General features: G+C 42.8%; 1 protein-coding gene across 1 annotated transcript in view; it reads left to right on the top strand.

Annotated features, from left to right (window-relative positions):
- ptprsb (protein tyrosine phosphatase receptor type Sb) overlaps positions 1-12,545 on the top strand; it is a 178,753-nt gene that overhangs the window by 129,892 nt on the left and 36,316 nt on the right. Inside the window, exons 18-19 of the mRNA XM_080439207.1 lie at positions 2,707-2,864; positions 5,766-5,884. Coding sequence (XP_080295333.1) covers positions 2,707-2,864; positions 5,766-5,884 — 277 coding nt within the window. The remainder of the gene's footprint in view (positions 1-2,706; positions 2,865-5,765; positions 5,885-12,545) is intronic.

Below are 12,545 nucleotides of genomic sequence, written 5' to 3'. Positions count from 1 at the left end.
ATGGCGGCTTGGGCCACGCCCCGAAATACCCGTATGTGTGTCTCAAAGAATATCAGTGGTTCTCAAACTTGCCAAGGACCCCCAAATTGATATGTATTTGGCCACAGACCCCTATCTGAAAAAAAATGGTGCCAGGGACCCCCAGAAGAGTAAAAACAAAAACAAAATTATTCAACATTCTCGATATTTTCCAAAAAAATAATCAAAAATAGCAGATATACAAGCTTGTAGAGCTGCTGTTTTTGAATATAGCCAATAGTGATGTGCGGGTCGGGTTTTTTCATGACCCGCCCCGCCCCAACCCGCCACGGAACCCAACCCGCCTCAACCCGCCCCGCGAACCCATATATAAATCTATGGCTCAACCCGCCCCGCGACCCGCGGTGGGAATATATATATAGATTATATAGCGCTCTTTTAAGTACCTAAAGTCCCTTTAAATGTCTACAGTAGCACAACATTGTCATGGACTGAATAAACAAGCATGTTGTTCAAAATAGGGTTGTTGGTTTTTTTTTTCGTGTGAGAGCGGCTGACCCACTTACGCGCAGCCTGCATAATTGCCTCTGAAATCCTGACTCGAACCACCCGCGCTGCGGGTTGACCCGCGGGTCCCGCGGGTTACGGGTCGACCCGCTCATCACTAATAGCCAACATATAAATGGGTAAAGTGGTTTAAACCATTGTGATGCTATGTTGACTACTTTTGCTGGGGACCCCCTGGAACTCACCCCTTTGAGAACCTATATATGTCTGGTAAAATGGTCCTCACAATGTAGTGTGGTGGAAAAAGTATACTCGCATTGTTTACTTAAGTAAAAGTATCAATACTGCAACGTAGATATACTCTGTTACAAGTACAAGTCCCGTATTCAAAATGTACTTGAGCAAAATTACAAAAGTATCGGCTTCAAAATATACAAGTAACAAAAGTACTCATTGTGCAGAATGTCCCATATGACAAGTTCAAAATGTATAAAGATATATTTCGAAAATAGCAGATCTACCAGCTCTCAAAATGTACAAAGTAACTAGTCACTAAAGTTTTCATATAATTGTAGTGAAGCCCCGGTCCGGGCACCTAGGCTACAGTGTAGGTTCGAGTCCCGTTACCGACGATCTTTACTGCATGTCTCTCCCCATATGTCTCTCCCTGTTTCCTGTCCACCTTCACTAATACTCTATAAATAAAGGCAGAAAACCCAGTAAATATATATATATATATTTTTTAAAGTCACACACACACACACACACACACACACACACACACACACACACACACACACACACACACACACACACACACACACACACACACAGGTCTGTCACCTTACATCGCCGTCACTAACGCACCGCTGCTGCAACAATAACAACACATGTCAGTCAAACCGCCGGCGAACAGGGAACAAGAAAAAAAAACAGAATAAAAAGCTCCAGACAATAAATATAACGCCCCCACCGCTCGTTTCCTTTAGCGGAGGCTAATAAAGAGCGACGGCGCGTCCGTCCTCATTCTGGTGGGCTGGCGGAGGTGATATTATTATTGCTTTGCTCGCCCCCGCTTGTTATTTAATTTTGTACTTTTTATTGTATTAGAGCGGAGTAAACATGAGGATGGATATAGACCTTTATAAACAAGTGACTCACTGCGTCCGCTGCTCCTTTAGCTGAACGATGGCTTTGTTCAGACTGCAGCCTATCTGCAGTGGTGGAAAAAGTACTCAGGTATTTTACTTAAGTACAAGTAGTAATACCACGATATAAAAATACTCCGTTACAAGTAAAAGGCCTGTGTTCAAAATGTTACTTGAGTAAAAGTACAAAAGTATTGGCATCAAAATATACTTAAAGTACCAAAAGTGAAAGTACTAAAATGTTTGAAAAAAGTAGATCTACAAGCTCACAACGCGTCGCCTCGCGACACGTTGTGAGCTTGTAGATCTGCTATTTTCAAATAGCCTGTGTATAAAATAGGGCTGAAGTGGTTAATGTATGTTTTGTAATATAATAATTTATATCTGCAAAGTAACTAGTAACTAAAGTTTTCAAATAATTGTAGAGGAGTAAAAGTACAATATTTGCCTCTGAGATGTAGGGGAGTAGAAGTAAAAGTACTGAAAATTGGAAATACTCCAATAAAGTAAAAATATCTCAAAATTGTACTTAAGTACAGTACTTGAGTACATGTACTTAGTTACTTTCCACCACTGTTGAGGATTATACCTTTTCCTTTTATGATATGATACAGAAATTGAATAAGAATTGAGGAGCCGAACGTCCCCTCTTAACAACAATTTGAACACCGAGCGAGTAGCCATTGGCTTTCTTGGGCTTTTTAATCCTATTAAATTGACCTTGTATTTGAACTGTACTTTCATGTGCTTTGTCCTGCCAACTTCTAAATAAAGTACTCAATCAATCAATCAATCAAAGCCCCCTGCAGTGAGCGGAGGGGGAAGAAGTCACGGACACGACAATAGCGTGAGAGTAGAAGTCGGATCATAATAATCCTAATAAACCTTTAATCCTCTGAAGTTGTCGGGCTATTTTCACACAAAGTAACAAGTTCAAACTTCAAAAATGTGATACTAGTCTGGATAAGCCCCCAAAAAACTGGATTTGTGCTTCCAGTGATGTGAACACAGCCTATACAGTATGTGCCCCCTTTTTGGAGAGCCTTTGGTTTAGTGTTGCTCTTCTCTACAGAAGATGTACGTGGCCAGCCCCTACACAGACCCCGTGATCGCCCCGGACTCGGACCCGCAACCCGTGGACGCGGCGGACGGTCTCATCTGGGTGGTAGGACCCGTGCTCGCCGTGGTCTTCATCATCTGCATCGTCATCGCCATCCTGCTTTACAAAAAGTGAGCACAACCCCCCCCACACCCACACAAATAAATAAAACACATTATTTTCCAAATACTTTTCCAAAGATTTGATGTATTAGTTGTGTTTTTACTGTCCGTATACTGTATTCCAGAGATCGCCACAGGCACATTTCCATTCGATGTTCAATTTAATGGACAATGAAGTTTTCTTTTAAGATGAACTTTGAGCTGCCTTTTACAATTTTTCACACGTAATCCTATTTGCTGCATTTCCAAAACTGCTGGGTCAAACTAAGCAAGTGATAACTGATTTAATTTTGTATCTGTGATTCCCTACATTTGTATGAAAAGAAAAGACAATATTTAAAGAAAAACTTTCCTCCCAGTCAATGTCGTTCGCTTGCTCACATACACCTACACTGGCAGATACGTTTGAAGCAAAGTGAGTATATTCCACCGGGGTCTAGCCGAAAACCCTTTGGGATTAGGCTTCTATCCATCACGCTTTGCTCTCACCCATTCAAGACCGTTTACGGCGGATATCCGACTGATGTTGTAGGCCTTTGTCGGGTCGGCATAAAAGCCTAATATATGCTCACCGTCGCGCGTCGAGCAACGGCCCGAGAACAGCCGACCTGCAAGCTCACAACGCGTCGCGTCAGCGACGCGTTGTGAGCTTGTAGGTCGGCTTTTCTCGGTTGCGCGGCGCCGTCGTGCGGGCGAAGCATAAATGAGGCTTCATTATTATGCCGCTGTCGCCACGTATAGAAAAAAAACAACAACGCCTTAACCCTCCCGTTTGATATTCAGCGAACGATCTCCAAATGTTCCTCTCCGTTCAGACAGCCTAGCTGTCAAACGGTCTGCCCGTCCCTCTGCATCCGGCCTGTGGTATATCTGCTACGAGGCTATCCGAGGCTTTTTCTGAATACTAATGCAACGTATTGATTTCCCTCTGTAACAATGTGCCTGTTTCCTTCCTTTTCTGTCTGCAATTATCCCCCCCCCCCCCCCTCCTCCTCCTCCACCCCACCACACACACCCCCATTGTGGAAGCAGCAAGCCTGACAGGTGAGATTTAAGCTAACGTCAAAGTTTCTTTGCGTTCGTAGCGTTCTTTCTAGCCCTGTAGATCAATTTATGTTGTTCTGCTAGAGAAAAAACCCACCTTAGGATGTCTGGAAATATAATGTCTGTAGTAAGGGATATTGTTTTTGTTTGTTTGTTAAATTGAGTGTTACACATTGCTCTATATTGTGATAGTAATCATTGCTATCGAGTATGTGTTCAGTAACAATGTTAAACAGCTCTATATTAATCATTGCTATAGAGTGTTTGTTCAGTAACGGTGTTAAATAGCTCTATATTAATCATTGCTATAGAGTGTTTGTTCAGTAACTGTGTTAAATAGCTCTATATTGTGATAGTAATCATTGCTATAGAGTATTTGTTCAGTAACAGTGTTAAATAGCTCTATATTAATCATTGCTATAGAGTATTTGTTCAGTAACAGTGTTAAATAGCTCTATATTAATCATCACTATAGAGTATTTGTTCAGTAACCGTGTTAAATAGCTCTATATTGTGATAGTGATCATTACTATAGAGTGTTTGTTCAGTAAAAGGAGTCTCCCTGTCTAACCAACTCTTTAGTAAACAGAACATGCATTTTCAGCTTGGAATACCAATTCATCCAAGCAGGAGAGAGATCCCATACAGGATATAGACTAGAATAAACAACTGAAATTGCTAGTGATGACACAAAGAAGAAAAATTGGAACCGGAACGCTATCAAATTGAATCTGATAAATGGGTTATCTCTCATTTTTGGCAGAAATTGCCAACCCACCAGAAAATATGATATTTATCTTTTTATTAAAGAGCTGGAGAGACAGGGTGTTGACTCTGTTACTGAACCAAACATATCATGTATATCATGGCGTCTTCAACGTTTTTCATGCCAAGGACCCCTTAGCTGAGAGAGAGAGAGATGAAGCAGGGACCCCCCACTACATATTGTAGCGTACTGTATAACATTGTGTTGCAGATTAAACTTTTTCATAGATTTCATAGATAGCTTCATAGACTTGTTTTACAGCTCTCTGTTGTGTAAATTAATGTCTTTCTGTTTGTTGACTTATCTTTTCTATTAATATGTTGGATTCATGTTAATGTGTATTTTCAGACTTTTAACCACTTAAACCCTCTAAAAATACTTAGTAAACTTGACCCCTCGTGTTCCCCTCAGAATAGGGACGCTGGGGTTCATGTGGTTAGTGTACAAAGATTTGGCGGCCCCCCCTGTAGTAACTCTGAGGACTCCCTAGGGGTCCCGTACCCCCTGTTGAAGACCCCTGCTCTCTAGCAACGATTACTGTCTGAACATAGTGTTAACTTTTTCACAAAAACAATAAGAATATCACTTACACTACCTTCAACCCATTAACACCGGGAACGCATCTGCGTAACCACTTTAACCATTATTTTATACCTTGGCTATTAAAATGAATTGCAGATACAGTATACAAGCTCATAGCGCTGAGCTTGTAGATCTGCTTTTTTTTTATCGTGAACATTTTTGCAAATCTTTGAATGTATACTTTTTTTAAAGCAAACTTTACTTCAGGGGGTCCCTGGAACTAAATATTTTGAGATGGGGGTCTGCGGCTAAATACACATCATTTTAGGGGTCCTTGACATGAAAAAAGTTTGAGCACCACTGATATAGCAACGTAGGTTTTTCAGAAAACTGAAATTGAATGAAACCGGATTGAATGGGTTAACTCCCTCTGTTAAGCCTGCATGAGTGACCTGACGGCGTCTCCATGGAGAGTGAATACTCAAGTCAAGTTTCTCTTTGTGTTTCCTTCCTGCTTTTTTGGGTGTTTTTGTTTGTTTCTCTGCTCTGTTCTACCATTCAACTCACTGGTCCCTGAGAAGCAAGCGCAAAGACTCTGAGCCGAGCGGAACCAAGAGCCTTCTGGGCAACGCAGAGATGATGGCGCACCACCCCACCGACCCCGTGGAGATGAGACGCATCAACTTCCAGACCCCCGGTACGTACACAACACAGACCTCTATACCATTAAAGCATTAGGATTTAGTTTTAAAACGATGGTGGTCACTCGGCCGGTGGCGCAGTGGTAAAGTACATTAGCTGGCTATTGGGTTCGAATCCACTGTGGTGCATTTGTCGAGCATCTAAGACTGTGTGTGCGTGTGCGTGTGCGTGTGCATGTGCGCAGTGGTGGAAAGTAACTAAGTACATTTACTTACTGTAAGTACTGTACTTAAGTACAATGTTGAGGTATTTGTACTTTACTTGAGTATTTCCAATTTCCAATACTTTTACTTCTACTCCACTACATCTCAGAGGCAAATATTGTACTTTTACTCCACTGCAATTATTTGAAAACTTTAGTTACTAGTTACTTTGCAGATATACATTATTACATTATAAAACATACATTAACCACCTTAGCCCTATTTTATACCTAGGCTATTTGAAAATAGCCGATCTACAAGCTCACAACGCGTCGCATCGCGACGCGTTGTGAGCTTGTAGATCTGCTATTTTCAAACGTTTTAGTACTTTTACTTTTGGTGCTTTAAGTACATTTTGATACCAACACTTTTGTACTTTTACAAAAAAAAATTTGAATTCCGGACTTTCACTTGTAGCAGAGTACTTCTAAATTGCAGTATTGATACTTTTACTTAAGTAAAACACTTGAGTACTTTTTCCACCACTGCATGTGCGTGTGTGCGCGCGCGTGTGTGTGTGTGTGTGTGTGTGTGTGTGTGTGCGGAGAGAGAGAAAGCAGGGGGGAGCCAGCTGTGTGGCAGAGAGGCAAGATAGACAGAATAGCCATCATGTGATCATGTATATTTAATGACACTGTTGGCTACGTTTTTAGCTGTCATCTCTACACACACGGTAGAGCTGTCATATTTACACATAAAGGATGCAGCACTATAAATTAATTACCGTTGTGTGCCTGCAAACAAAACAAGCACACACATTGGTATCTGAGTCAACAAACTGTGTTTTATTGACGTGACATCCAAGTGGGGGAGGACCAGGACCAGTGTTGCCAGATTCTGTGAGAGAAAACAAGCAACCAGGTCTAGGAAAACCAGCCCAAAAGAAGCGACAATGGGCCACATGAGCACTTTTAACATATACATCAGCTATTTGAAAATAGCAGATCTACAAGCTCACAACGCGTCGCACCGCGACGCGTTGTGAGCTTGTAGATCGGCTATTTTCAAATAAAATCTTGCGGGGAAATTATAATAAGCAGATCTGGCAACCCCTGACCTGGACCGGCTCCGTGCCCTGTCATCCCAGTAGGCTACAGTGGCCGGCCGGGCCTGCGGGGAAAACACACGGTCGGCCGGTCGGTGTGCGTTTTTCCCACACGGTCGCGTCGCAAACAAAGCGACGGGACATATTTTTCTACCAACGCTTACCTGCGCGACCAAAGAGAAGCGATTCAACCTTAAGACTTTGGTTTAACTGGTCAGCCGCCGTGTGTGTGTGTGTGTGTGTGTGTGTGTGTGTGTGTGTGTGTGTGTGTGTGTGTGATATTTTTCCCACGTGGGGCGCTCTAACGAAACTGTGGGATCATCATTTTACATGGATCCAAACTGTGGATCCATGTAAAAAATGCTTCCGTTCGTCCGCTCCAATGTTATCTCCTTGACTAAAAGCTTAATATCTCCATTTCTTTTTAACGTGGTGGAAGTGAGCCGTTTTCGATCGGCGATCACTCTGCAATGGAGGATCGCGTTAGAAATAATATTGTTCCAGGCGTTAGTCGGGACCCTCCGCCGTCTCGCACACAAATATATCAACGTAAGTGGATGGAAGATATGCTGGCACTAGATGTACCCTATTTTAATAAACCTCTGGCACACAATGTGTTAATTTGGGGAACCTTGACATGAAAAAAAGTTAGAGAAAGTTGCCGTGACATTAGTTCGAGAAAGTTTTAGCTGTCTCATGTGTTTAGTAAAGTTCACGTGGGGGGGTAGGGGGGGGGGGGGTTTGGCCCAGGGCGCCACATTGCCTCCAGGTGGCCTTGGGCTTTTTTTCAACCGGCCCTGAGCTGTTTTATACACACACACACACACACACACACACACACACACACACACACACACACACACACACACACACACACACACACACACACACACCTGGGCACACATGCACACGCTCTCATTCTCTCTGTTCTCAGCATTGAATAGCCAGCAACACTGAATGTCATTGTCTATTCACAGCTGCAGCCATATATCATACATAAACATAGACCATTTAGCTCCCTCGCTAATAATGGCTTTAATTTTACATTTTGCATAATTTAGAGTTTATAATGTCTCCACAGTAATTCACATTTGCCTGAATGATTGACTCACATGTTGGCTAAACAGCGGGTAATAAATCATGGCCATTTGAATCGTTTCTTCAATGACGTGCGTGTGTGCGTACGTGCGTGCGTGCGTATATGTGCCTGCACCAAGCCCCCAGAACCCAGTGGTTGCATTGAAGCACATTGGACATGCTGGCCAGTGAAAGTCCGGAATTCAAAATTTACTTGAGTAAAAGTACAAAAGTATTGGTATCAAAATGTACTTAAAGTACCAAAAGTAAAAGTACTAAAATGTTTGAAAATAGCAGATCTACTCAGTGCTCTGAGGAAAGAAAGTTTGAGAACCACCGATCCAAATCACGCTCTGGAAGAGCATCTCTGAGTGGACTCCTCAGAGGAACTGGTTTGTGTGACTGTGTGAGACCATGTGGTTGTACGATAAGGCTTGGAAAAAACAAAAACAAAACAATCCTTTCCTCCAGCTCTCTGTTGGCCAGTACAGTACAGTACAGACATCAAAGACTAAACTAAATGAACGGCCAACTGTGTCAGCCTGTAGCCTGAGGCAGGCAGGCAGGCAGGCAGGCAGGCAGGCAGGCAGACAGACAGGCAGGCAGGCAGGCAGGCAGGCAGGCAGCCAGGCAGGCAGACAGGCAGGCAGACAGGCAGGCAGGCAGGCAGGCAGGCAGACAGGCAGGCAGACAGACAGACAGACAGACAGACAGGCAGACAGGGGGGCGGGCGGGCGGACGGACGGACGGACGGACGGACGGACGGGCAGGCAGACGGGCAGGCAGGCAGACAGGCAGGGAGACGGGCAGGGAGAAATGTTGTCATTGTCTTCTTTTTTTTTGCCATTTTGTGTCTATTTTACATCTTGTGTTTATTGCGCTATTTTATTCACTGATCTTTTGCTGTGGTTTTATCTTGTTTATCATGTTGCTCTTTTACCTTGTCAAGTAAAGCACTTTGTTAACTATGTTTGGAAAAGTGCTGTATGCAGGACTGTCAGGACTGAGTCATAGCAGGAAGACAGCATGCTGGCCCACACACGCCCACACACTCCCACCTGCCAGACCCCATGTAGTATGTCCCCCTCAAATAACCCCCCCCCCCCCCCCCATGCAGCATGCCTCACTAGTTTATTGGGCATGTCATTATTAGGCATGTAACGATTCACTCAACCCACGATATTGTAGTTTTTTTTTCTCTTACACGATTAATATTGCTTTTATTTTTTTTCAATACTGTGTTTTTTCTTATCCTCTTTTCAATACAGTAGCAAATGACTGAAAACTCTTTTTCTATCAATTCTCTTACAAAGATCCTGTGTTTTTTGCATCGCGATACATTCTTTATTAAATCGTTTTAAATTGTCACCAGTTTGAATCGATTTTATTGGATTTACGATAAATCGTTACTTGTCATTATAGTTATCTATTTAATTTATTTATTTGTTTGTTTGTTTATAAGAAATGGTGAAAAAAAGATCTTCAAGATCACAGCATGTGAGCTTGTAGATCTATGCTTGCTAACTTTGGTGCCACACTGTTGTATGACGAAGTATTTAAAACAAGGCCCAGCAGTGATGATATTCAGTATGATATCTATCGCCTTATCGTCTGTAATTTATTGAATTGGAGAGAGAAGATGAGATTATGTTTATGTCTATGGTTCCTGGCAGCTAGAAGCGTGTGTGTGTGTGTGTGTGTGTGTGTGTGTGTGTGTGTGTGTGTGTGTGTGTGTGTGTGTGTGTGTGTGTGTGTGTGTGTGTGTGTGTGTGTGTGTGTGTGTGTGTGTGTGTGTGTGTGTGTGTGTGTGTGTGTGTGTGCGTGCGTGCGTTACTATTTTTAACCCATTAAAGCTGGGAAAACATCCATCATTTTAGATTTCTTTGGCTATTCAAAAATAGCAGATATACAGTACAAGCTTGTAGATCTGCTATTTTAGAAAAATCATGAAAATGTGTGCAAATCTTTGAATATATATATTTAATTCAAGTACATTTTTTTCCTCAAATATTTATTTTAGAATGTGAGAAATAGACATTGTATGGACGATTGTCGTGATCCTGAAATGGTTATTTTATGATTAGAAATTTAGATTTAGTTTTACAATTGGGAAAAGATTCCGGTTGGGGCTTGTGTGTGTGTGTGTGTGTGTGCGTGCGTGAGTGAGTGTGTGTGTATGTTTCGATCCTCATGGCTCTCCTCCACCTCCCCTGCGGTGTGTGAAATCTAACGGCACAGCTGTTGAGCTCAGGGCATCGCTACGTCTTCCTGTCCCCCGCGGACATTCCATCAACAACCTTCCGTGATGACACACACACAATAACACACACACTAATTCCAACCCCTAAACCAGATTGTATATGTTATATTGTATTAACATGCTACCATACAGATTGGACAAAATTACATTTTATTCATTAAATAAAAGTTACACAGTGCCACTTTAAAGGGATAGTTCACCCCCAAAATGCCTTTTTTTCAATCGATTATTCACCCCATGGGGACTTGAATTCATGGATATGTTTTAGTTTTTGTCCCAATTTCTGACGTTTTCCAAAAGATTTTGCTGAAATTTTCACAACATTTCTGGGAAATTCGGATTCAGAGGCCGTGGCCGACTGGCCGGGCGGGAAGGCATCGAGAATTGTGACCACACAGGCGTAAGCTAGCAGCGCGTAGCGTTTTGTTAGAATAGTGAACACACAGGCGTAAGCTAGCAGCGTGTAGCGTCTTGTTAGAATAGTGCCATGCCCACACAGGCGTAAGATAGCAGCGTGTAGCGTTTTGTTAGAATAGTGACCACACAGGCCGCGCGTAAGCTAGCAGCGTGTAGCCTTTTGTGAGAATAGTGCCATGCCCACACAGGCGTAAGATAGCAGTGTGTACGTTTTGTTAGAATAGTGACCACACAGGCCGCGTGTAAGCTACAGTAGCAGCGTGTAGCGTTTTGTTAGAATAGGGACCACACAGGCCTAAGCAAGCAGTGTGTAGCGTTTTGTTAGAATAGTGACCACACAGGCCTAAGCTAGCAGCGTGTAGCGTTTTGTTAGAATAGTGACCACACAGGCTTAAGCTAGCAGTGTGTATAGCGTTCTGTTAGAATAGTGAACACACAGGCGTAAGCTAGCAGCGTGTAGCGTCTTGTTAGAATAGTGCCATGCCCACACAGGCGTAAGATAGCAGCGTGTAGCGTTTTGTTAGAATAGTGACCACACAGGCGTAAGATAGCAGCGTGTAGCGTCTTGTTAGAATAGTGTCATGCCCACACAGGCGTAAGCTAGCAGTGTGTAACGTTTTGTTATAATAGTGACGACACAGGCATAAGCTAGCAGCGCGTAGCGCTTTGTTCCGCAGCTACGCTATAAAAGCCGAGCCAATTCCTTTCATCATCAGCCATGTTGTCACTTAATCTGCGGCTGAAGGTCTAGTAGTGGTGTCTTTGAAGCTATATAAAAAACTGCACCTCATCTCTTTCACTCTTAGCAATCTTTCTTTCATGCGTGGCAGTAACCTTGAATCACCCCCCACCCCCACCCATCACACTCCCCACTCACCCCCTCTGCTTTGATTTGTTCTGTTAAGAAGCTGGGAAGAAAAGCGGGGCGGGTCTTGATGAAATTACTTTCAAACAAAACACTCTGGGGGGGGGGGGGGGGGTGTTTGACAAGATTACCTGTGGAAGGACTGAAGTGCTAGTGGTATAAATTCTGGTATAAATGCAAGCAGCCAGCTAAGCACCTGCGTTAGTGATGGAAAGTAACTTAGTACATTTACTCATGTGCTGTTGTACCTTTTTTACAATGTTTTACTCTTACTTTATTTGAGTATTTTCACTTTCCTCTGCTTTATGCATACATGTTTTTTACTCCACTACATTTATTTGACAGCTGTAGTTACTAGTTACTTTGCAGGGGCACGGTGGCGCAGTCGGTAGCGCTGTCGCCTCACAGCTAGAAGGTCCTGGGTTCGATTCCCGCAGGGGACGCTGTGGGCGGAGGGGGTCAGTTGGCTCTCATGCATTGAAGGAGGCATGAGCTCGGCCCTGGCCTCCCTAGGTTGGCAGAGGTAAGATAGTGCCCAGGATTACATAGACAATTGGCATTGGGTGTAAAAAATGGGGTTACAAAATCGTGGGATAAAACAAAAACAAAAAAACGAGTTACTTTGCAGATTTAGATCATTAATAATACCAAAACAGGTGTTAACCACATAAGCCCTATACTTTATACTTTCACTATTCGAAAATAGCACATTTTATAAGCTGCATAACCCGTTGTGAGCTTGAAGATCTGCTATTGTCATTGTCATTTTGAATTTTTTTTTGTAAAACG

This window comes from Gymnoscopelus braueri (genome assembly GCF_963280865.1).
Source record: "Gymnoscopelus braueri genome assembly, chromosome: 10".
In the NCBI taxonomy this organism is placed as follows: domain Eukaryota; kingdom Metazoa; phylum Chordata; class Actinopteri; order Myctophiformes; family Myctophidae; genus Gymnoscopelus; species Gymnoscopelus braueri.
Note: the sequence above shows the minus strand (reverse complement) of the source record. Positions and strands in the feature narration are given on the sequence as shown.